Source organism: Macaca nemestrina, chromosome 13 (assembly GCF_043159975.1).
Source record: "Macaca nemestrina isolate mMacNem1 chromosome 13, mMacNem.hap1, whole genome shotgun sequence".
NCBI classification, from domain to species: Eukaryota; Metazoa; Chordata; class Mammalia; order Primates; family Cercopithecidae; genus Macaca; species Macaca nemestrina.
In genome coordinates, this window is record NC_092137.1 from 120414658 (window position 1) to 120438795 (window position 24138).

At 50.5% G+C, this 24138-nt stretch overlaps 1 protein-coding gene across 8 annotated transcripts in view; it reads right to left on the reverse strand.

The window, feature by feature from the left end:
- Window positions 1-24138, reverse strand: part of LOC105490061 (cyclic nucleotide gated channel subunit alpha 3) — an 87388-nt gene that overhangs the window by 8832 nt on the left and 54418 nt on the right. For 2 of the 8 annotated variants that reach the window (XM_011755320.3, XM_011755319.3), the window contains 5 exons: window positions 20578-20715; window positions 12539-12652; window positions 9995-10174; window positions 6918-6971; window positions 267-383 (listed from right to left, as the gene is read on the reverse strand). In XM_011755320.3, the coding sequence (XP_011753622.1) occupies window positions 267-383; window positions 6918-6971; window positions 9995-10174; window positions 12539-12652; window positions 20578-20678 (566 nt within the window). In that variant the 5' untranslated portion in view covers window positions 20679-20715. Of the gene's footprint in view, window positions 1-266; window positions 2150-6917; window positions 6972-9994; window positions 10175-12538; window positions 12653-20577; window positions 20716-21343; window positions 21849-24138 lie in introns of those variants that run through there. The other 6 variants (XM_011755321.3, XM_011755324.3, XM_011755323.3 and 3 more) reach the window with 6 other exon arrangements.

The window sequence follows — 24138 nt, forward strand, 5'->3', positions numbered from 1 at the left end:
CGTACAACTCACTTGAGGGGACCCCACAGTGCCGGAACCCTGACTGTCCACCTTAAGCTCAGTTCTCCACCCATGCTTCAGAGCACCCTGATGGTCTTCTTGGGGAACCTTCTATTTTTAAAGGGAGAAACTGAGGCACAAGAACTAAGTGGTGGCCGTGAGGGGTCCAGGCCTCAGGCCTCCCGAGTGAGAGTTGGAGCTCTGCCTCCTTGGCCTGGTGTCTGGTTCCCTCCTTTCCGCTGCATCTCCCACCCCCTGCTGCTCACCTGCAAATAAGCAGACACCAGTTATAAAAGACAGGCAGGGCGATGGCGGTCAGCCAGCGGTAGTACAGGTTGCTGGAGGGGTCCACCACGATCGCATCCTTCTTCTTCGTCTTCTTCCTGGAAACCCACACACACACAAACAGCGCACTGTGTTTCAAGACTGTAGCTTTGGAGGGTTTGAGAGACCTAGATTCCCTTAGAGACCCTACGGCCATTTTAGGCTGAAGCCCAAGATGTGGCTGTCCACAACAGGGTCCTCTTAGTTATCAAGGGAGTCACAGGGAGAGTCCCTGTAGGGGAAGACAGGCCGGGAGGTTGGGTAGACTCCAGAGGTCCTTTTCTCCCAGTTCAGTCCCAGGAAGTCACAGTTGACTATAAGGTCATGGTGATGACATTCCCATGTGCCCATGGCAACATCCACACCCTTCAGGATGCTGAGAATGAAAATGCAGCATGGCAATGTCACAGAGGTCTGCTGAAGTCTGGGGAACTTCCAGAAAATGCTGATTCCCGGGGCCCACTCATCTCTTCCAGGGCTGGGCCTGGGAATGTGCATTTAAGCATTGCCTGGATAGTTCTGAGGCAGCTCCTCTCTGGATAGAGTTGGGAAGCCCCACAGTATTCCCTGGAGAACCCTCTCAACCCCCCTCACTGTGTTTGTGCGGACGTGGTAAAGGCTGATTTCCAAGGGCTTGCATCGCGCCTCTCCATCAAAAGCCTGGGAATAACCTGTTATGTGGGCCCGCACTGAATGAAAAACATAGCTTAGAGGGCTTAGCTTTTATTCTTAGACTTTCCCGCAGATTCAAGTTTACAGGCTGTACTGGAGACTTCCTTTTCGTTGGGTCCATGTGTCCCCTCTGCCATCCCATGTGACCCACGCTGGCCTAGGCTTGCAGAGTGCTCCTGTGTCCCATCGGAGACCCCAGGGACTTCCTGCCTTCACCGGGATGCTGGGGTGCGAGGTCACTCACCGACGGGGCTTTGGGACGTTCCCAACAGCTCTCATCACCACTGAATCTGGGTGAAAGTTTGTGAACATTGTATCTTCCAGTTCCCCAGAGAAACCCTCAGCCTACCCTGTGCAGCCCACTTGTGAAGGCAAACGAAATGCTTCGAGTGGGGGGGTCACATGAGCAGGCTCACAGGGACAGCCCCCGGCTGCCCACCTGAGGCTGCAGACGAGCAACTCTCTTTACTTGTAAGCCCGCCTTGAGTTCTCAGAGCTCGGAGAGGATTCTTTCCGCAAGATGGGGGCTTCACATGGTCTCAGGAGGCATGGTCTGCAGCCTGGGGCCGACTTTTCCTCAGCTCCAAGCACCGCCTCCCCTCCAGGGCCGACGCTAAGGCCCCCTGATAGCGTTGCTCCAAGACACCCAGCCCTGGAGCCCTGCGGGGAGGTGGGGTCAGGCCTGCTGGGACCATGGCACCCGGTCCTTAGAGGCAGCTTCCTTCAGTACTTCCTCTTCTTGTTTTAGGTAGTTTTTTCTCTCTTCTTTTTTTCTCTTCCTTCTTTTCTGCCTTGTTGCTGGATGACGCCGAGGGACATTGAGCAGTCTTCATATATCAACGACATTACCAAGTGGAAAGGGCAGGCTGCGGAGTGACGGAAAGAGAGCGCGGCGTACGGCGTAGTGGAGAGAGGGCGCGGCGTGCGACATCGTGGAGAGGGGACGTGGCGTGCACCGTCGTGGAGAGAGGACGTGGCGTGCGGTGTCGTGGAGAGAGGACGTGGCGTGCGCCGTCGTGGAGAGAGGACGTGGCGTGCGTCGTCGTGGAGAGCGGGCACGGCGTGCGGTGTCGTGGAGGGGGGCGTGGCGTGCAGCGTAGTGGAGAAACGGCATGGCGTGCGGCGTCGTGGAGAGGGCGTGGCATGCAGCGTAGTGGAGAAACGGCATGGTGTGCGACGCCGTGGAGAGAGGGCGTGGCGTGCGACGCCGTGGAGAGAGGGCGTGGCGTGCGGCGTCGTGGGGAGGGGGCGTGGCAAGTGGGTACTTCCGGCGCTTTGGGACGGAATGGGGTTATTGATTTGCTATTATTATTCCTGAAGCACGAGGTAAACCACCCCATTGAGCATACACTGAGAAATTAATGGCTCAGTCAAATGTTCTACAATTTCTGATCTATTTTCGTGAGCTCCTGGGAAGTCACAAACAGCCAGAGACTGGAGACGTTTTGAGGTAGGAGGACAGAGACCCGAACCCACACATGGAGGTTGGGAAAGTTACTGGGAGTTTTGGAAATCCCACTCCAGGCTCTCTGTTCTGAATGGAAGGGTGGGGCCTGCCCGTTGTTCTTGAAACCTGTCTCTGGATCCGATGAAAACCTGGGCCTTAATGAGAAAGCCAGTGAGCAAAAGGGAACCAAAATTCGAAGAGGCGGGTCTGTGACACGTGTAGTGGCAAACACATGTCGTTGCAGGCTGGCAAATGTGGCCGGGTTCAGACACGCCTTCAGACTTTGCTTGGCTGCGAGGTGGTTCCGGCAGTGTCCGCAGGACAGTCCTGTGAGCGCAGGGTTTTCTTCAACATATGACTTTACACTGCTCCCTCTTCTTTACTGGGTGTCTTTTAAGGGCTAGGAACTCTTATAAAGTTATCTAATGAATACATGTAACATTTCTTCAAGGCAGGCAGTGATGCCCCATTGAATAGTTGAGGAAACAAAGGTTGCAGAAGGGACAAGGCCTGGAGTCCCCTTTGGGTCCCTCTGATTTCTCTCTTCCACACTCTGAAGGAAGGCATGGGTTGAGAGATAAATTCTGCTAATTAAACATTCATTGAAAAAGATCCATCCACAATTACCTAACACTTCCTATGGAAATAATCGAGGCTGTGTGCAATGCGTGTGGAAAAATAATCACCGCCATTATTCATGACAGTCAAAAAGGGAGAGCCACCGAATCACACCACAGTACAGGCCCATCCTCAATGGTGAATTCTATGTGGCCATTTAAAACGCTGTTTCAGAAGACATGGGCAAACAGCTCTAAGTTAAAAAGCAGACTACAAAGAGTTTATCATAATAGCTGGATCAGTTCTCTATTTCTGCCGGAACAAATTACTGCAAAGTGACGCAACATAAATGTCTTATCTTGCAGATCTGTAGGTCAGAAGTCTGCTGTGGCTCTCACCAGACTAAAATCAAGGTGTTGACAGGGCTGCCATCCCCCAGAGGCTCTAGCGGGGCTCTGATTCCTGCTCATTTGGATCTTGAACAGAATCCAGCTTCTTGCGATTGTGGGGCTGAGGTCCCTGTTTCCCTGCTGGCTGCACCTCTCGAGGCTGTGGCTTCCTTAGCTCCGGTCCCTTTCCTCCATCTTCAAAGCCAGCAGCGATGGGTCGAGTCTCCCTCACACTGTGACTCTCTTCTTCTTCCATTTACTTTTTCCGACCCACTCTTCTGCTTTTAAGGACTCATGTGATTACATTGGGCCCACCCTGATAATCCAGGATAACCTACCTGTGTTAGTCTATTCTCATGCTGCTAATAAAGACATACCCAAGAGTGGGTAATTTATAAAGGAAAGAGGTTTGGACTCACAGTTCCACGTGGCTCAGGAGGCCTCACAATCATGGCGGAAGGCAGATGAGGAGCAAAGTCACATCTTTTGTGGTGGCAGGCAAGAGTCTGTGCAGGGGAACCCCCCTTTATAAAACCATCAGATCTCGTGAGACTTATTCACAGCATGGGGAAGACCTGCCCCCACGATTCAATTACCTCCCACCAGATCTGTCCCACCACACATGGGAATTAGAGGAGCTACAATTCCCATGATGAGATTTGGGTGGGGATACAGCCGAGTCAAATCGTTACCTATCTCAAGGACCTTGAATTTAATCACATTTACAAAGTCCCCTTTGCCATGTAAGGTAACCTGTTTACAGGTTCTAAGGATTAGGATGGTAGACATCTTTTGAGGGAGATTGTTCTGCCTACCACACAAGCCAATATTTATTGAGCACTTACTATGTACCAGGCACTGTTCTGAGCACTTTACAGAGTAACACATTTAGTCTTCACTCCCACCCTGTAATAAGACACTATTACAATCCTCATTTCATAAGCCAGGAAACAGACACACAGAGAAGTTAGGTAACCAGCTTATATGGTTTGAATCTGTGTTCCTGGCATGGTGGTGGATGTCTCAGGGTTTAGCACCAACCCCTTGGTGCTTTGCTTGAGATAGTGAGTGAGTTCTCTTGAGATCTGGTTGTTTAAAGCACCTACCCCACCTTCCTTCTGCTCCTGCTGTGTAGGACTCCTTGCTCCCGCTTTGCCTTCGCCATGATTGAAAGCTTCCTGAGGCCTCCCCAGAAGCAGAAGCTGCTCTGCTTCCTGCACAGCGTGCAGTACCTCAAGCCAATTAAACCACTTTTCTGATAAATTACCGAGTCTCAGGCGTTTCTTTATAGCAATGTGAGAATGGACTAATACACCCGTCCAAGGTCACAAAGCTCTGAGGCAACTGAGTTGGGAAACAGATGCTCTTAACAACTATATGTATATATAAAACATATTGTATCGATCTCTTTATTCAATATATATGCTTAGGAAGAAGTTGGAAGTGTATTTGTCAACATGTTAAGTGGGGCTATCTCTGAGAGTGGAATTCCACAGTTAGCATGAAGTGCGATTTTTGTGTGTGTATGCCCCTGTGTGCTTTTCTTGCTTTCCAAGTTTTCAGCAAGAGTATTTCAATAAAGTGAATTAGAATAAAAGGTGATTAAAATCATTAAATGAAAAGAGCAAGGAAAGTTACCCCTCTGTCCTCCAGGGTGATGTGAACCCCGGTCTCTTTTCAGCCACTGGAGTCTTAACGTCAAGTCACCAGCAGACGGCGCTGCCCTCAAGCTTATTGGGTGAGCTTTGCCCTGCAGTTTAACCAGACCGGACTCAGCTTGCCTTGTGCAAGATTTGTGGCCCTTGATTACGGGCCTTCACCTGTCCTCTGGCTACCAAACTGCTGAGGGCCTAGGAAAGACCCAGCACCATTGGCTACATCCCCAAATCCACCCAGCACTGCCCCAAAAGAACCCTACACAGAGCTGCAAAATGCTGCTGGTTTTGGCTGGGAACAGTTTGATGGGGGAGGGAAAATTATTCAGGACTAAAGAGACCATATGAAAATGACAAAAACGGAGTGGAAGAGTCAGGGAAGGTGTTCATAAATAATTTTCGTGTGTGCCAGTTGTCCTCATTTTGGGACAGTTTCCAGTTTTGTCCCTTGGTCCTTGGCTTCGAAGTGGACCCGTGAAGTGAGCCCATTTATTGAAAGATTGAAGAGCTGGGTGCAGCCCATGCTATCCACCCACATCCTTGCCCACACCCCAGCCCCAGGACAAAGATGTCGAGAAACCCCCAGGACCTCTGTCCATGGTTTCAGTATCTGTAGCCTCTCCCTGCCTGAAAGACTGGGCTGCAAGGGTGTTTAGTGTCAGGTTTGGCTTTAAGTCTAACACAGATCACTATAGCTATTGCTTTGTAGAGAAAATCATCCCATTTTTCTTTATGGATGGTATTTGGTCTCTGGATTTGATGTCCAGATTTATGCAAACAAAAGACATGCTTCCTTCATGGAGAAAATAGAAAAAAGTTCTATCTGAGGAACAAAGAGAGAAATAGCAAGAAAAACCCTTGACACATTTCTCTGTCAGTTGGAAGTCACGAAATGAGCATTTCTCACTGACACTGATATTTTTTCCCTAATCTCCAAGTGAGACTCCCCCTCCCCAATAGTGCCACTCTGTCCCTAATCTGCCACCTTAGTATCTGGTGACGGAAAAAGGAATTACAGCAGGTCACCCTTTCAAGAGGCTATTCTCTGGACATATTTAAATTGCCTTTTTCCACTGCTCTGATTACCCCCCCAAAATTGGCCCAAATTGACCTTAAAACAAGAGCATTTCAGGCCAGGCATGGTGGCTCACGCCTGTAATCCCAGTACTTTGGGAGGCTGAGGCGGGCAGATCACGAGGTCAGGAAATCGAAACCATCCTGGCTAACACGGTGAAACCCCGTCTCTACTAAAAATACAAAACAACTAGCCGGGCACGGTGGCCAGGCGCCCGTAGTCCCAGCTACTCGGGAGACTGAGGCAGGAGAATGGCATGAACCCGGGAGGCGGAGCTTGCAGTGAGCTGAGATGGCGCCACTGCACTCCAGCCTGGGCGACAGAGCGAGACTCCATCTCAAAAACAAAAAAAAAACAAAACAACAACAACAACAAACAAGGACATTTCACTGGCACTCAAGAGCCTGAGGCTGTAGAATAAGAAAATGCCTTTTCATCATTAAGGAGAATCTCCACTGCTCTGTCAAGGAGCTCCGGTTCTGCACCCTCAGATATATCGGGGTATAGATGCTACACCTTAAAGCATTTATCTGATCCAATTCCTTTGCTTTATAGATGAGAAAAATGAGAGCCAAAGAGATCAGACGACTTCCCCAAGAAGTCACACAGATCTCATCCCTCCCCCACTTCTGTCCTCAGGGATGGAGTTCCAATGAAAGGAACGGGATTCTAAAATATTCTACTGGTGTTCTGGGAGTGGGGAGCTGGAGCACCAAGGAGAGAGGCCAAGCTGGGGCTTCTATGGGGTGGAGGGCACCAGGCTTGGGAAGGGCTCTGCAGGGCGTGTGGGTACTTACTCCTCCTCCGTGTTGTTGCTGGTGTTAGTGTTGCGTTTGGCCAGGGGCCAGGCACTGCGGGGAAGTAGAGAGAATATCAAGGGTCTGAACTTGGTTTCCAGTCCTTGGGGCCATTTCCCCAGGGGATTACCATGGCCCCCCCCCAACCCCCACCCCATCCCACTGCTTCCAGCCTTTGCAGTCACAGCTTGAAGAATACGGGGTGGTATTGTCAAGGCCAAAATGCTTTGTGATTGGTTAGCTCAGATAAAAGACTTGGGGGAAGGGAGGGTGAACATGGCTAAACTGAGGCTTCTGAAGAAATGAAGATTCAGCCATTTGACTCCTTCCAGCTTCCCTGCCTCAAATTCCACTCAGTTTCCTTCCTTTCTACCCTGGATGGGGCCACGTGCCGGGCACTGAGAGGGGCACAGAAATGGACCCCACGTGGCCTCTGCCCTCAGCGCTTCCCTGCCTCTTGGGTGGAGGAGGTCTTTCACCTTCTGCCCCGGGATGGACGCAGCCTGCAGCAGCAGCCACAGCGACTTGCTCCCTCAGCTGCAAAGGCCTCTTCCAATTAGCAGGACGAGTAACTGAGCATAGGCAGGATCGTCGCTGTTTCCAGCTTATCCTCCTCCTATCCTCTCCTACCTCCCCAAATCTTACAACTCCAGGGCCTGACACCCCTGGTCTATGTGAGAATCTGGTTGAAGGTAAGGGCTGGTTTTGCACAAACTGGATATTTATTTAAAGTTGAATTTTGCAGTACTTCACGATGTTCTATAGCAAAAGGTATTATCTCTGACCGCCAGAACCCACTTTCAACATGGCTGGGTTAAAAACGCCAGGCGGTCTCGCAGGGCACTGCAGACCCCTCATAGGAGACCTTGAGAACTGGAGCTTGAGGCAGGTGACACCCCCGCTGACGCCCAGGACACCTCTTCCATGATGCTGGATGTCCAGCCAAATAAATGCCATTTTGATGACCTTAGCTCCTCCTGCCCAAATCTCCCTCTCCCCGTCTAAGATATGGCCGTAACCGCTTATTTCTGGATTGGTTCTGCTCATCTGAAAATCTCCCAGGAACTGGAACGGCCGTGGGATTGTGAAGGAGGGAAGGTTCAGCTGTGTGGGGGTGCAGTGGCTGTGTTCACCACGCCTCTGTGCCCGTAACCCCACAAAGCCAAGCCCACACAGGAGAACTAGGACCTGCCTCTGTATATACTTGGCTTTGCCGTGGAGACTTTGCCTCCAGAAAAATTCAAAATCCTCACCCCTAGGAAGCCTTGCTGGTTGACGGACACTATCCGCTCCATCGCGTCCGTCTGCCTATGCTGACCCTGCCAGACACGAGTGATCCAACAAGTGTCTGTGAGGTGGGCGGGGCCTGCCCTGGATGTGGTCCTAGCTCAACGGTCCATTCGTCTGGTCCCATCCGGAAACGGACAGAGTCTAACATTCATCTCTAAGGATGTAGGAAGGTAATTTGGTCAATTTAAATAAGGAAGTCTTTGCTTGTCCAAAAGGAATTAGACCGGTCTGGCTGGCTTGCTGAGAAACCTTTGTGTCCCTCCTCCCTCTTCCTCTTTCTCCACTTTGTCCTCTTTCTTATCTGTCTGTCTCCTTGTCTTTCTGTCTATGGTGTCCCCCAAGGGTACTGGATGCCCAGTCCTGGGAACCTGGGACCTCCCTGCACTTGTCTGGGCCCAGGCCTTCCCCAGCCTCCTTTCCACAGCCCAGGAAACCCAAGGGTTTGCAGTCCAAGCTCATGTGAAAACTGCCCTTCCCGTCTCAGCCAGGGATTCTCACACCTTTCCCTGGGTCTCCTAAAGCAGTCACTGGTGAGACGTGGCCTTGAACTCTCACATTCCATCTTAAAAATGCCCTTGCTCTTTGCTGTCCCCTGCATCATCTATGACATACAAATACCCACTGCCACTCCCCACACAAATGTGGAATGAAAATGGATGTTCTGGAAAGATCCATTGGGTTTCCCCCTGAGACTTCATCACCTTCACACCCCAGAGACCCTCATATGCCCATTTGAGAAGCTCCAAACCTGAACCCATCTTCTCCTCACTGACATACAAACAGGTAGCTTTTTCTCTAGCAAATTATATAGGGACTATTCTGCAATCATCATGCTTATTTGGTCCCCTTTTCCCACCCCCTAGAAAATAGGTTCTGGGTGAGAATCCACCTGTTTGGGAGGCTGAGGGGAAGTCAACTTCCCCTCCACGTCTTACCTCTCCTCCATTCCAGACAGACCAGTGTCCTAAAGAAACGCTCTACTGTTCAGTGACAATTGATTCAACCTGTGCTGACCCAGGGGTCTCTCTGCAGACCACCTGCTGGGGAGACTTCTCACGAACAAGTCAGGAGGGGAGGCGGCAGCCCTGTGTCTGTGTAAGGGGGTGCCAGTCAGGTTTATCTCCCAGTTAGGGTGGGGGCGATGCACGACGGTGCACAGAGGCCCCAGTTATGCAGATTTTCCCTCCAGAAAGCAAACACCCTCCCCACCTCACTCTGCTCCCACCATTGTCCCTTCCCCGCCTGGTATTTCTCAACCTGATCTGGGACACAGATGGCTCCCCTTGAAAATTCTGACCAACCTGTAGACTCTCGTCCCAGAAAAATGCATGCGTGCCTACACATAAAATTGTGGATACCATTTAGACACCCCCCAAAGCTCCTGCTATAAAAGACCCCACTTTTGAGCAAGATGGGTCATAGTGAGTCTAGGATGCGAGTCCTTTGGTGAAGAGAGATGGGTAAGGCCAGCATCCCCTGATGAGTTTCTGAGAACACGATTTCCAGGGGACCCTAATGGGGGTTCTGTGTAGGATGAGGTGAGTGGTCAAATGAGGCTGGGGGCTCTGGTTCAAGGGTTTTCTCCTCCTGCAAGGCCTCCTGGACTCCGCAGAGGCTGTTAGAGCATGTAATGCTCCCCTAAGAGCAAACACTTTCTTCAAGGAACAGTTCACAGGGATGACGTTCCAGGCCACCTGTGCTGCATCCAAACAGGATGGAGCAAAGCAGAGGCTTCCTGCCTGGCCCCAGCAGGCACAGGAGGCCCCGTCTTCTTTTCCCCTCCTTACCTTCTCCCTCTGTCTGCTGGCTCCTGGCTGCCCACGTTTGCCTGGGTATTGCTTTCTTGGCTGGACACCTCCTTAAGCTCAGCTCCACGGGAACGATCAGGAAAAGGGTCCAGTCCCTGGTCGTGGTGGTGCACGTGCCTGACAGCCCACCTGCGCAGCCAGAAGATGAGGCGCGAGAGCCTGGAAGGCGACACAGGCACTGAGCCAGACGGAGAGGAAAAGCCCCCCACACCTCCAACCCCCAGTCCTTCCCTCTCTCTCTCTCTCTGCCTCGAGGGGTGGGGCAGAAGCAGTGATGGCCGGCAGGGCGTGGGTGCTGGGGGCCCTGTGGTCTTCGTTTTCATCTCCGTCCCATGGGGACCGTGTATCCCCTTCTCCCTCCAGCCTGCAGTCAGGGGCAGGCTTCCCCAGAAAGGGACACTCTATTACCATTTGTCCTTGTAGCACTTGGACTCTGCCTAAGGCATGATCCTTCAAACGGGCAATTAGCTCACTCCTTTTGCCCAGTGGAGAGCTCTTTGTAATGACTGCCAAGCACAGGAAGAGTAAAGCAATGCGGGTTTCAAACGAGGACAACATCGAGAGCAAGGTTATTTATTTATTTATTTAGAAGTTCCTGAGATCTGATAGAGCAAGGCTTAAAGGAACAGGCATCGAGGCACAGCCTGGAGTCTTTTCCAAGCTTTTATCTTATTGGTGTGTTCTTGTACAAACTAGAGTTTTCTCCCCAGGCCTGGGAGGTTCCTCTGCAACTTGCCCTGGGCCCCCTTCCGGAGCCGGCCCTGCCTGGAGCTTGCAGTAACAACACCTGCGACCGTAGTACCGGCCCCCAGAGCTCATCTGAGTCGCACGGGCCTGAGAGGTGCCTTCCCTCCACCCTGCCTGCTGCTGCTGGTGTCTCTGCCAGAGGGGAACAGCGGGTGACAGGCCCGGAGACTCCATTCTGTTTCTCAGCTTCTGGTTTCCCTGATTTGCCAAATCCCTGATTTGGCATCTGCAGTGCCCTCCCCTGGACGGGGTGTCCCCAGCCAGAGTCAATACTGAACAACCTGGAACTAAGCCACGAATTGTCACATACCTTGACCCTAATCACACACTTATGACCTTAGCCTAAGGGAATACACTGACTAAGAAAATATCCCAGTAGGCAGATGCTTACAGCTGCTGCCGCAGACATATTTGGAGGTATCTGCCCAGCCCAGCCTCTCTGCTGCAGATAATTCCTGCACCCACACCCTTCCTCTGCCGAGAGGGTGGAACAAAGGTCATACTCCCTCCTCCAGCCTCAGACAATGGGACTAGGACAGACAACGGATGCACAGAGAGCCACTCAGGCCTCTGAACTGAGAGCCACTTGAAGACCGGGTTGGGTGTTTCAACTCATGGTCACATGAGAAAGGCTGTTTTCAGCCTTGTGCCGGCTGATATGGGAACAGAAAGAGCCAGAACGGAGGGGACATGCAGAAAGAAGCACAAAGACCATGAAACTCCATGAGAAAATGGGAGGGGGAAGGTGGCTACCTCCTCAGGTCCCCTTCTGCGAGCCCCACGGGCTCTGTTTCCCTGAGATAGCTTGTGTTGCTAGCTTACAACACACCCTGTGTCAGCCCTGCAGAGCTGACTTACAGGTGTTCTCTTTTTCCCTTTATGAACAAAGAACCTTAAGACAGCTGTTTATTAGTAAAATGCGAACACTGAACATCACTTACATGCCCAGCTACAATGGACTAGTTAATAAACAACGGTGGAGCAGTAGCCTTCATAATGAAAAGCATGAAGAATAAATAGATAACGTGAATTTCTTTTGCGATAATCTGAAGTAAAAAGTGTAGAACATATGACTATGTAGAACTCTGGCGTTGGAAAAAACCACGTGGTGGAGGGAAATAATGAGCCTGGTGTTTGCCGGGCACCTGCCGTGAGTCGGTGCTTGGCTCTGAAGCAGCTTTCAAGCCACCTGTGGGGTAGGCACTGTTAGATGCATTTTTAGAGGAGACTTGAAAAGGCGAAATGACTTCCTTAGGATGGGGCAGCTGTTGAAGCTGGAGTACGGATGTTATCAGAGGGAGGCATAGCTTGGAGTCTTACTAATCTTGCAAACAAATGCTTTTGCAGGGACACCTGCCCTGGGGTCCAGACGAGCACTCGGGAGACCCTGCCAGCGCTATTTCAGACCTCATCGCCATCACCCTCAGCGCACCACCGCGTCCACCGAATCCAAGCTCTCCCACGGCTGGCTGCTCTTACCACCTTCTCCGGTTGGCTTTTGCTTTGAAATCTTCCAAACCTGAGCAAGCACCTCAATGTCAGTTTTCATTAAGCAATTTCAGATAAAGGCAGTTTTCCTTAGACTTTTCTGAACTCAGAACAGCTGACCCAAGAGGAAATGACTCACTGAGAGTTTTCAGGCTGCTCTGCTCCTGACCCTTTCTTTTCCAGATCTTCAGCTCCACCCCCATCTAGCCCTTCTTCTGAAGAGGTCACTACCTTCTTTCTGCCACAGCGTCCCCCAGGCCAAGGTAGGGACTGAAGCCGGTCGGTTACCTGGCAAGCTCCTGGCCGGTGAAGGAGCCCTGCCCGGACTCAGCCAGTCCTCTGGTCTCCACGGTGATCCCCGGCTGCAGCGCTGACGATGTCTCCTCGCCTGGCGAGTGGGCTCTAGGAAATCAGATATGCAGCAAGCGGGATTGATTTCAAGCCCATCCGCCTCCTGGACACAGCCAGGAGTGAGACGGTCAGATGTTCTGCTTAACAGAGAAAGCCGCCCTCAGAGATCCTCATCCCAGGGGCTCCCCACTTCCCTTTGCCTCCTGCAGATGGATTCTGGCTTTTGGTATAAACGTGGCCTTTCCTTTACAACAAGGAAGGCAGCTACTGTCCAGGGCTAGGTGAAGGGATGGGGAGGTGGCAGTACATGATGGCCTGGCCATCATCAAAGCACTGGGTGGGGAGAGGTCCCGGGGCTTTGCCATTTCAAGCCAAAGCAGCTGCTTCCATAAAATGACTCCAGAACGAGGATTTTGGTTCCAACGCTTCTCGCCTACTGAATTTCATCTTCTGAGGCCAGATTGAATACCCGCTCCTTAGGGGTCTTCCTGAGCCTCCCTTCCTACTGCGTGTGCTGCAGCCACACTGCCTAGGCAGTTGTTTGTGGGCTTGTCTGGCAGCCTTCCTGGGAACCCACTGGTTAACACGAAGGCCCTGGAATATTGCGCAGAACTGGCCTAGCCCTCTACACGCAGTTCAAATAATTTGTACAGTGCTTTCAAATGGGACTCCACTTCCCCTAGTCCCTTTTGCCAAACACTAGGCTCTCTCTCCTGCAAGGCAGAGGTAAGGTGTGGTGACCCCCTTGTGCAATCCATTGTGGAAAGTGTGATCCCGGAAAGGACAGGTGCCCGAAACTCCATACAAGCACCAGTCACACCAGCGGAGTCTGGTTGAATTGTCTGGAAAAAAACTAGGAATGTGTCTGGGAATATTTGCCTTTCTTTTAAACCCCCTTGGGCTGAAGTTTGATCAGCCTGATTAAAAGGCAGCCAGGCATTAGCCTCTAGGGATTTGCACTTCAGTCTATGAATCTTGAGGAGCCCAGGCAAGACAAATTAATTCTATCACGTGACCTGTTCCAACCTCATTAGCCTTCTTAACAAGGAGGCAAGAATTAACACCAGGGAAAAGCTTCAGTCTCTCCCTGGTGATTGATTAGAAGTCAGAGTCCTTGAATCCCGGTGGCCGGGCTGCTGCTTCTCCTACAGATTCCTCCCTGCCTTCTCCAGCAGCAGGGAGTTCACTCCTGTGCCCCGGTCTGTCTGGGCCGTCTCTTGACTGCCCCACCTGCCCACAGATTCTTCCCTCCCTCGGCCTCCCCACATTGAGGCTATGGTCTCTGCTGGAACCACAGGGAGTCGGGTAGCTTGATCTTCTACCTTCAATGACCAGAACCTGTGCGACTTGTGGGTTTGCAGGCCAGAACCCCCAGCTCACCCAGCCATTCCTCCTTGTGGTCAAGTCCCTTCCTTGTCATGGTCCTTCTCCCATGAGCAAGTTCCTGGGGTCTTGCTTGACTGGGCAGGGAGACTGAGGCCACCCTGCTGTGACTGGAACCCACTCTGGGAAGCCCTTTGTTGCTTTGTGTGTTTTGGGTGGTTTTTGATGGTCACCAGCTACCATCAGCGAAAACCCAAAGCAGTCCTGTAACACGGGCTGCTGCCAGCCAGAGGACCCCGGCTTGTGCATGTGCAACTGATGTTTTTGGAATTAAGTACTGGACCTTCCCATTGATCCGAGTCTCTCGATGTGTTGGAAGCCTTGGTATGCAGAGAACACACTCACCTTTCCTTCCAACACCATTCTACTCACAAACACAATACACAAACTACATGCCATTGAGTGGCTCTTTACTGTATGCCAGCCACGTACATTTTATCATTGCATCCACACAACAACCCTGTGAGAGAGGAAATGGAAATTCAGAAACGTTAGGCAACTTCACTGAGGTCCCACAGCCAGGTGGTACAGCCGAGATTCCAATGTTATTCCATCCCATTTCAAAACCTGCTGTCATCCATGCCATGAAGCTGCCCTATATTTTCATATATGGCACAGATGAAAATGAAATTAAAAGGATGGCTGAGGACTGCGCCCCGTGGCGTGCCACTAGAGACATTGCTCTAATCCATACAGCTGCACCGTAGGCATGGCTCTTTATTTTCAAACCATCTGATTGAATTCTCCCCTTATACGCATAAGAAACCCGCTCTCGTCTCATTTGCGTGCACGTGAAAGACCCTGTCAGAGGCCCTGCTGCAGTCCAGAAGCTACGATTCCCTTTCCCTCTTCATATTCTGTATACTATAAAGGTGGGATGCATGTTCCAATGCACCTAGGTTGGTTGCAGGAGGAGGTGGCAGAGGTCCTTGGATTCGAGCAGATGGCATGGGGGTGGTGGTGTGGCAGCAGACAGCTGGGCGGGGGCCCTGTCACAGCCTGTGTGCCTGGAAGATCTGGAGGCAATCCCAAGGATGGAGGTGTTCTGCTGCCACCAGCAGCTCCTCAGGGAGCTCTAGGCACCAAGCAGTCAGCCCAGCGTTTTAGCGTAGTCTGGTTCCTGCTAATTGCATGAGGGCACATCCTGAGACCAGATTTATTTGCATTTGCGGCAAAGGAATTGGATGACATCAGAGCTGGTGGGTGGGTGAGGAGGGCAAAACCCACCCAGGATTGCAAAGCAGACCTGCAACCAGCAGCAGTGAGAGCTGCTGCATGTGGACGGGATCTATGATGCCCACTCAGGGGGAGGAGGCAGAGTGGAAAGGTGTCAGGTCCTGGTTGGAGTCTCTGCTCCAGCACCTGCAGGCTGAGTGTTCTGTTGACTGGTCACTGACTCTCTCTGGGCTTAAGTTTCCTGATCTTCACAAAGCAAATAAAGCGAAAGTTGGCAATTTCATGTGGATTTCAGTGACCAGAAAGGCACAACTGTCCGTGAAGAACAGGGAGAGCCTTACATGATGCAAGCTCCAGGGGCCTGATGGGGGTGCCCATTTCTTCCCTATGCCTTGCCCCACTTCCTTTTTTTTTTTTTTTTTTTTTTTTGAGACATTGAGACGGAGTCTCACTCTGTCGCCCAGGCTGGAGTGCAGTGACCAGATCTCAGCTCATTGCAAGCTCCGCCTCCCGGGTTTACGCCATTCTCCTGCCTCAACCTCCCGAGTAGCTGGGACTACAGGTGCCCGCCACCTCGCCTGGCTAGTTTTTTGTTTTTTTGTATTTTTTAGTAGAGATGGGGTTTCACCATGTTAGCCAGGATGGTCTCGATCTCCTGACCTCGTAATCCGCCCGTCTCGGCCTCCCAAAGTGCTGGGATTACAGGCTTGAGCCACTGCGCCCGGCCGCCCCACTTCCTTCTCAATGCCTGAAATTCTGTTAGATCAATGTCTTTCTTTTAGCTCCAGAGCTCTACCTATGTTAAATGCCTGGGGGTGTTTACATAGTAAACCTCATTAATTACTTCTCCCAGAAACTGATTTTACCAGGCAGATGGAGGGGAGGTGGGAAGAGAGGAGAGGAACTGATGTCTGAAATGACATTTGGAGTCCCCAAGAACACACAGGTACCAAAAAAAGGGAGATACTTTGGCAACTAATGCAAGAATGGTAACTAGAGTCTCCCTGGGAAATGAGAGTCTTGGGGCCAGGCTCTGTCCTGCCTGTGGCTGGTGGAAGGGCCTGGGGCAGTGGCTTGACAGGACCTCAGTCTCTGTAAAATGAACAGACCAGGCCAGGACAACCCTGGAGCTTCCCTCCCACGTGTGGGTGGCTATTCTAAGATCCCACGTGGGGACGATACTTTCCAAGGAAGAGGCCCCCCTGACGTTGGTAGTTGTCAAGAACAAGAACAACTAGTAGAATGGAGAGAGCTGCTTTGAAAGACAACATAATTTTCACCTTGTAATGCTCAAGTTCTACGTTTATTTGCACAGAGGAATTAATGTTGGTAAGGTGAAGGTTTCTTGTCACTGGGCGAGGACAGGGGCTCCCACGAGAACTGGAACTGGAAATTAACTTTGCACTTGGTGAAGCATCTGATGTTTTCCAGCAAGATGGGTTTGGGGACGTGAGAGTAAACAGAGGTGGCCTTTCAGCACAAGGATGGGGAATATGACACTTGAGTTTCCCCCTTCTCAAGCCCTGAGGAACTTGAATGATTGTAACCCTCTGCTGCTGACCGCATGTGGTGGGGGACTGAAGCCAATGCAGTTTTAAGTCTTCGGTCCTGGAGAAGCGGGATGAAAATTGTTTTCTTCGGTGGTAATTGCTTTGGGCTCTGCTCAGGGAGTAACACGAGAAGACCACTCTTCTGTCAGACACAGACCCCTGCGCCCCAAAGCTCATTCAAAACGGCTACACCAGGAGATGCATCCAGGATTTAAGGTGCCCTCAGTCCTAGCTGCAGTTCTTCGTAGCAGAGAATAGCCTGCTTCTGTTGCCTTATCCTCACAGATCTGCCAGACAGCTCTTAAATAATTGAGCCAACTAAGAAGAGCTAAGTAGGAAAGAAAAACTCAAACTTAGTTTTGGTGTTTTCAGGGTGTAAAATGTTTTCATTCAAATGAAGTGTTTTCATTCTTCCTTATGACGTTCCACTATAAAAATAATTCCAGTAACTTAAAAACTGGGCCTCCAATTTGGTGAAAAGACTTTGGGGCAGGGAAGTCTCAAGGGACAGAGACTTGGCTGTGCCTTCCTCTTGGGGGCAGTCAGCAAGGGGCCACACCCACACGCAGCTTCCCAGTGCAGCCTTCTTGATATCACTGAGGACAAAGAGTGATTAACATTCATGTACCCCAGTTCTCAATCATTTATCTCAAAAGTTTTCCAAAAGGACTGGAATTTCAAGACAAAGAGGTGTGGCTTGTCCAAACACCGTTTCTCTTGGTTCCAAAATAGTGATTTGAAACTTAAAACTTTTTCCGTGGTAGGTGTCAGAGTCCTTTGTTCAAATCAGGTGGATAGACAGGTGCGGGGCTGGGCTGGGAAGCCGGGGAGGGGCTGGGCCCAGCCTCCATCCCTGAGGCCACTGTACCCCATCCTGAGCGCACATTGTCATTCCTTTGTGACTCCAAGGAACATTCTGAAAATTTGTGGCTGGTTAAAGCCACTCTTGCCTCTGTAAGATAAAGCATAGCTCTCTCATAAAGGAAGCGCTCTTTCTGTCTCTCATTTTGAAATCTCGGTGGTGTTTCCATGGGATACTGTGTTAATCTGTCAATTTACCATGCGAAGGGTAGGGCTGAGGCCTGAGTGGAGCTCAGTAAGCCTCAGCTGGCGGTCAGGCTGAGACAGCAGGGCTTGGACACGGGCAGGAAATGGGGCTATCTGAGGTCAAGGAGAAGAGACCAGAGAAGGCCCACAGGAAGAAGTAATCATTTCCAAGACCGGGAGTGAGAGTCAATGGGCACTCAACCACACAGCAGGGGACGTGCGGGGACCTCTGCATTCATGTCTGCTGTAACCTCCCCACAGCCCTAGGAGGCAACACTAGTACCGATTCATATTACAGATGAGAAAACTGAGGCTTGGAGCCATTGAGCAACTTTTTGTAGCAGGTCAGTTGCAGAGCCAGTGTTCAAACCTGGGCAGTCTGACCCAAAACCTGTGCTGTTAAACCATCATTCTGGTCACAGAAAGTGCAAAGGAAGAAGGGAAGACCTTTTCTCACCCATGCAGACGACAAATAGCATTGTCAAAGGGCATCAGTTCAGAGCCGCTGACCATGTGGCTGATCCCTAGAGCATGCTGTGACCCTTGTCGACGTGCATTCCAGAGTCAGCCTGCAGGGAGTCTGCTAGAAGCCAGAGGCTGGTGACTGGTATTAGCGTGGCTTAACAAGCTAGCAATTCATTTAGCAAATGATCGTCTTCTAAGAGGCCTTGAAAGCCCTCTTGAACAGGCCACAGGTCAAGCTGGGCGTGGAGGTCACTGGCCAAAGCAGAGCCAGGGTGAGTCAGCAGGACCGCAGTGCTGTCAAGTCAAGCAGACATTGTGGGCAGGAGCCGCAGCAGCCTACAGACCAGGCCTGCCTTCTCCTGGGTGCCTACTCCAGTGAATATCTCACTGGAAGGAGCCGGACTGAGATCCCATTACTGCCTTCTCTGCCTTAGGGAAGCTGGAAGCTCCATGAGATGCTTGGGTCATGCCCCACTCCAGGCAAGTGGGGTGCAAAGAGGAAAAGTTCCATTCTGCTGCAAAATCTTCCTGATCCTGACAGCCTCTGGTCCTTCGCCCAAGGTCTTGGGCCCAGGATCCTGTGCCCCATCCTTGGGCTCCTTCTCCCTGATGCCCTCTTTTGATACTCTCTTTGAAGCCCTCTTCAAGGGGCTCTATTAGCTCACACATGGGAAATAAACTATTAAAACATACAAATATTTCAAGAGTGAATACAGTCCTAATAGCGTTCTTTGTTCTTTGAAATAAGGAGCAATGCCTTAATTTAGAGGACTAAGTCTCCAGTGGTAGGACACAGACATTGACAAAGGGCCAGTTAGGATAAAGGTATTTGAGTAGGATGGAATTTTCTGATGCTTCTGAAGCTATATCACACTTCCTAGGACCCCAGCACAGAGTTAAATGGTAGGAGGAGATAAGTATCTGTTGGGATGCCCTGGGATCTTCCTTCCTTTGCCGAAATCTCAGAAGGTGGGGTTCAAGGGCTGTGTGGGTTTGCGTAATGGGGACTCAATCTCTTTGAAAATTATTGACCATCACTTATTAGCAGAGTTTGCTGCAGAGCTGGGATCAGGAACATAGATAGAGAAAAAACCAGATGTGCATTTGGGAGAGGAAGTGATGAACACAAATGAATGGAAGAAATGAGGCATGAGGGCCCAGTGCTGGGAGGTGGGGACTGAGGGATGTTACTGCATTTTGGGGCCGTCAGACTGTATATTTAAGCTGCATAATTTTCAATTCTATATATGTAGGGTGAAAGTAACAGAAATATTGGAAAGAAAGTTACTCATGGTTCAACTCAGTCATCTCATTGAGAATTTAAGAAACATGGCCAGGTGCAGTGGCTCACACCTGTAATCCCAGCACTTTGTGAGGCTGGGGCAGATGGATCACCTGAGGTCAGGAGTTCGAGACCAGCCTGGCCAGCATGGCAAAACCCCATCTCTACTAAAAATACAAAAATTAGCAGGGTGTGGTGGCAGGTGCCTGTCATCTCAGCTACTAGGGAGGCTGAGGCAGGAGAATCACTTGAACCCAGTGAGCTGAGATTGCACTACTGCACTGCAGTCTGGGTGACAGGGTGGGACTCTGTCTCAAAAAACAAAAATGAGTAAACTAAAAACAAAGAAACATAAGGGTTTAGGTCCATGCACACTAAATAGGTCCCTTCTGATGTCCTCACTGTTATACCAGGAGCTTGGAAAAAATGCTGTTCCATTCTGCAGGTGAAGAAATTGAGGCATGGAGAGGTTAAGTGCATTTTTCCAGGTCTGCTAGGAAGTTAGGAACAGGGCTCGAAGTAGAGCTCAAGGCCCCAGATTTCCATTTCCTACCTGTGTCAGGATGTCATTGGTGGGGCTGATGGCTTGGCTGACAAGGCACTACCCACTCCTTATACAGGCCCTGGGCATGGCCTGCCTCCAGACGCTCCCCTGGAAGCGAGGGCAGGGCATTGGATTCATGCTACATCCTTGGTGCCCAGCTCAGGCTGCAAACCCAGTTCAGTGGCTGGTGCACAGCAAGAGTCCAACACATTTTTGATGAATACATGGGAGAGTGTGTCAGTTTGAGGAAGTTCTTACAGTAAAATTTAGTCTGCTGCATTTGAATCTTCATTTTCTTATAGCAATTAAGTGACTAAACCTGCTTTTCCACATCTCTAAAACAATAATACAGACTAGTTTCTGGGGGTTGTGAGGATTAAGTGAGATGAAAAATGAAATTGGCAGTGCTGTGAACACCTCCCCTGCCCTCCGATCTGTGGTTGGCCAACGTGAAGGCGTTCTTCCCCCATAGTCTAGATCCACTATGGAAACGACCAGAGCCAGGCATAAAACGAAAAGCGCATCTTACCTACTGAGGCCATTTTCAGCACGATCGAGATCTCGGTCTGAGGGCTTTACCCTGAGGTGGGTCCTGGAGGAGTGGGAGTATTGGGTGTTGATCTTGGCCATCTTCTTGGTTTGTCACATTTAGCCCCCCAGATGATTGCTGAAATGTGAACACAAAGCAGATACGTCATCAGGACGGGAAAGTAACTGCAAACCCAGCTCATCACGGACAAGGGCTACCGCACGCGGCCCCCCTGCAAGCCCTGGCAGGCACGCCCTCCGCTGTCTCTTGTAGATCCTGCAGCAGTGAGTTTTAGTTGGACATCTTCGGGCTCTTCTTTCTAGCCTGAGGCACAAAGTCTTTTACTTATTTGTTTCTGTTACCATGCTGACGAGCTGCTCAGAGTTAAGTGCTGAACGAGCGAATGAATAAATAAATGAATGGCCAAGTGGGAATGTGATATAAGGAAGGTAAAGCCCTTATGATTCTCTGAGATAATGCAATGTCCCTCTTGACCCTTCTTTTCTTGTTTCCTTATTTTTATCTTAGAATTTGGCAGGTGTTTCCACTGCTCCCTCAAATCTTGCTTTAAGACAACACGTAAAGAAAGGACCATACGTGACGTTCAGAAAACCTTTATAATATAATGCTAAATCCAATATCACTTCATCTCATTAATCCTCACAATAACTTTGTGAGGTACTTATTATTTTTATTCCCATTTAATGATGAATAAACTGAGCCTCAGAGGTGTTAAGCAGCTTGTCCAATGAAAGATAGATCCCACCTGTCAATGTGGTACAATCCTTGTGAAATCGCCTTGAAAAATTGTAACTAAGGAAATTATGGCAGTGAAAGACATCAGACCTAACCAATTCCGTCTTGCTTCTAACCTCTAAACTGTCCTTATTCGTTCCTGGGCGTAGGCCGAACTAGCCTTGGGAAGGAATTTAATTTATAATTTAAATTAAAGCCCTTTCCCAAAGCTAAACTGTTTTTGTAAAACACATGAAAGCCCACCAGCCACCAAGTTAGAATGAGAGGGGCTGGAATTCTAAATATTATCAGCCATTATTCTAGAGGTCGTAAGATTCGCAACTTCCCCAGTTACTGTTAAAGGCAACATCTCTATTGTGAACCTAAGATCGGCCTTTTGAGATGTCTTTTTGGGTTTTCACGTTTCTAACAACGGGTGGCCACACCTTGACCTACCAACCAGTTCTGTGGCCCCCACCCAGTAACTGACTCAGCAGAACAGAACAGCGTCAACTCCCTATGATTTCATCCCCGAGCCAGCCAATCAGCACTTCCGATTCACTGGCCCCACCTACCCACAAAATTATCCTTAAAAACCCTGATCCTTGAGTTTTGGGGGAGGCTGATTTGAGTAATAATAAAACTCTGGTCTCCTGCACAGACAGCTCTGTGTCAAATACTTTTTCTCTATTGCAATTCCCCTGTCTTGGTAAGTTGGCTCTGTCTAGGCAGTGGGGAAGGTGAACTCCTTGGGCAGTTACACCTGTGCCAGAAATCAGGCCGTGAACATTTTCTCTTTGGCAAACATTGGAAGGTGCCTCTGGACTGAAAAGAAAGCCTACGTGGGAGCAGGGCTGGTGTGATTGGCCAGGTCCGTGATTTCCGGACAAGTCTTTCTGGAAGATGCATTTCTGAGGATGGTTTCTCTAAAACAGATTAGCACAGGTTCTCTTGAGCAGCCACGTGGTTTAAATGTGTCAGATGTCAGTAGAGACCACTCCAGAGAAGGATGGCAATTTCTAGAAATAGCCCAGGGACTCACTCCGGGACTCAATTAATTCCATATCCAAAGGAAGGTCGGAGACAGGAGCCACAGGCCTGGCCATGCACATCTGGCCAACCCTCTGCCAGTTACGAAAGGGCAGCCATGGGCTCAGCAGGGTCCCGACTTGTCTCTGATGTTTGAAAGTTTAAGTCTATGAGTTTAAATTTTCTAGTTTTCCTGATAGATCAAACGTTGTTTTGATTTTTAAACACTTTATTCATTTACATAACAAGGAGTGAGTTTCTGGCTGATCACAGGAGTTATAAAGAGAAATAGAATGAAGCCGGTTCTCAAGGATCTGACAGTGTGGTGGGGCAGATGCTACAACAGGCTTTGCAGGTTGTGCCCAGGAGCTTGGGCCTTACCCTACCAAGCCCACTAGGAATGTGGTCAGATGTGTACAGGCCACTCTGGCTAGACCAGGGAGGATGTATTCAGGGAACATGAGTGGCTGTGAGGTGAGCAGCTAAAAAGTTGTCACAGTTTCTTAGGGGAGCAAGAACAGCTGCCTGAACTAGCTTTGTGGTGGTGAGAGCAAGTGGGTAGAATTGCCAGGACATGGCAATTTAGGTATAAGGGGTGGGGAGAAAGAGGTGCTGAACACGGTGTCCAAACAGCTGGTTTGATGGGGGGTGCTGCCTGCCCACTGAGGCAGGGAAATAGGAGAGAAGCAGGTTAGAGAAAGAGAATGATTCCAGTTTGAGGTGCCTGCAAAACTTTAGGACCAACATATGAAATTGTATTCTTCCATTAAAAGCAATAAATCTGGGGACGGACCAAGGTGGCCGACCAGAAACAGCCAAGGTCAGAGGTTCTCACCAAGGAGAATGAAAATGGTGAGTGAATCCTGCACCAGCAACTGAGGTGTCCAGGTTCTCTCAGTGGGACTGACTAGGCAGGCCCACGGAGAGTGAGGAAAAGCAGGGTAGAGCGCCTGCCCACCCGGGAGGGGCATGGGCCAAGCAGACCTCTGACTCTCAGCCAAAAGAGGCGGTGAGTGATTGGTCTGCTCTAACCGGGAAACCTCGCTTTCTCCATGGATCTGTGCTATCCGCGGATCAGGCAATTCCCTTGTGAGCCCCACACCACCAGGGCCTTGGGTCCCAAGCACAGAGCTGTGCAGATTCCTGGTGGCTGCTACACTGGAGACAGCCTAAGATTACTGAGCCCCTGTGGGGAGGGGTGGCCACCATCACCGGAGCTCCAGTCTGCCATTTTCCCCTGCTGGTGTCGTGGAGACTGGGCAGTTTGGACCCACAAGGAATTCCCCACAGCACACCACAGTGGCTGTGGCAGACTGTGGCCAGACTGCCTCTTTAGGCTAAACCAAGACCCATCCCACCTCACCAGGCAGGGCCTCCCCGCTGGAATTTCAGCAACTCCAGCCAGGGGCTGGATGTCCCTGGGTTGGAGCCCCTGGGGAGGAAGGGCAGCTGCGGTATCCACAGAACAGTGGACTTAGTCTCTCCTCTCGCTGGCTCTGAGGAATCAGGGCTGTCTGGATGAGTGGGATCCCCCACAAGTGCAGGGCACACCCTCTGCTAAGAGTCAGCCAGAGTGCTTTGTTAAGTGGGTCCCTGATCCTGTGTTTCCTAACTGGGTGAGACCCCTCAACAGGGCTCAGCAGAAACCTTATATGGTCACATTCTTGCTGGCATCAGGTCAGTGCCCCTTTGAGAGGGAGCTCCCAGATGAAGGAGCAGGCAGCCGTCTTTGCTGTTCTGCAGCCTCCACTGGTAACACCTCCAGGGGCAGGAGGGACCCAGGTGAATAGGGTCTGG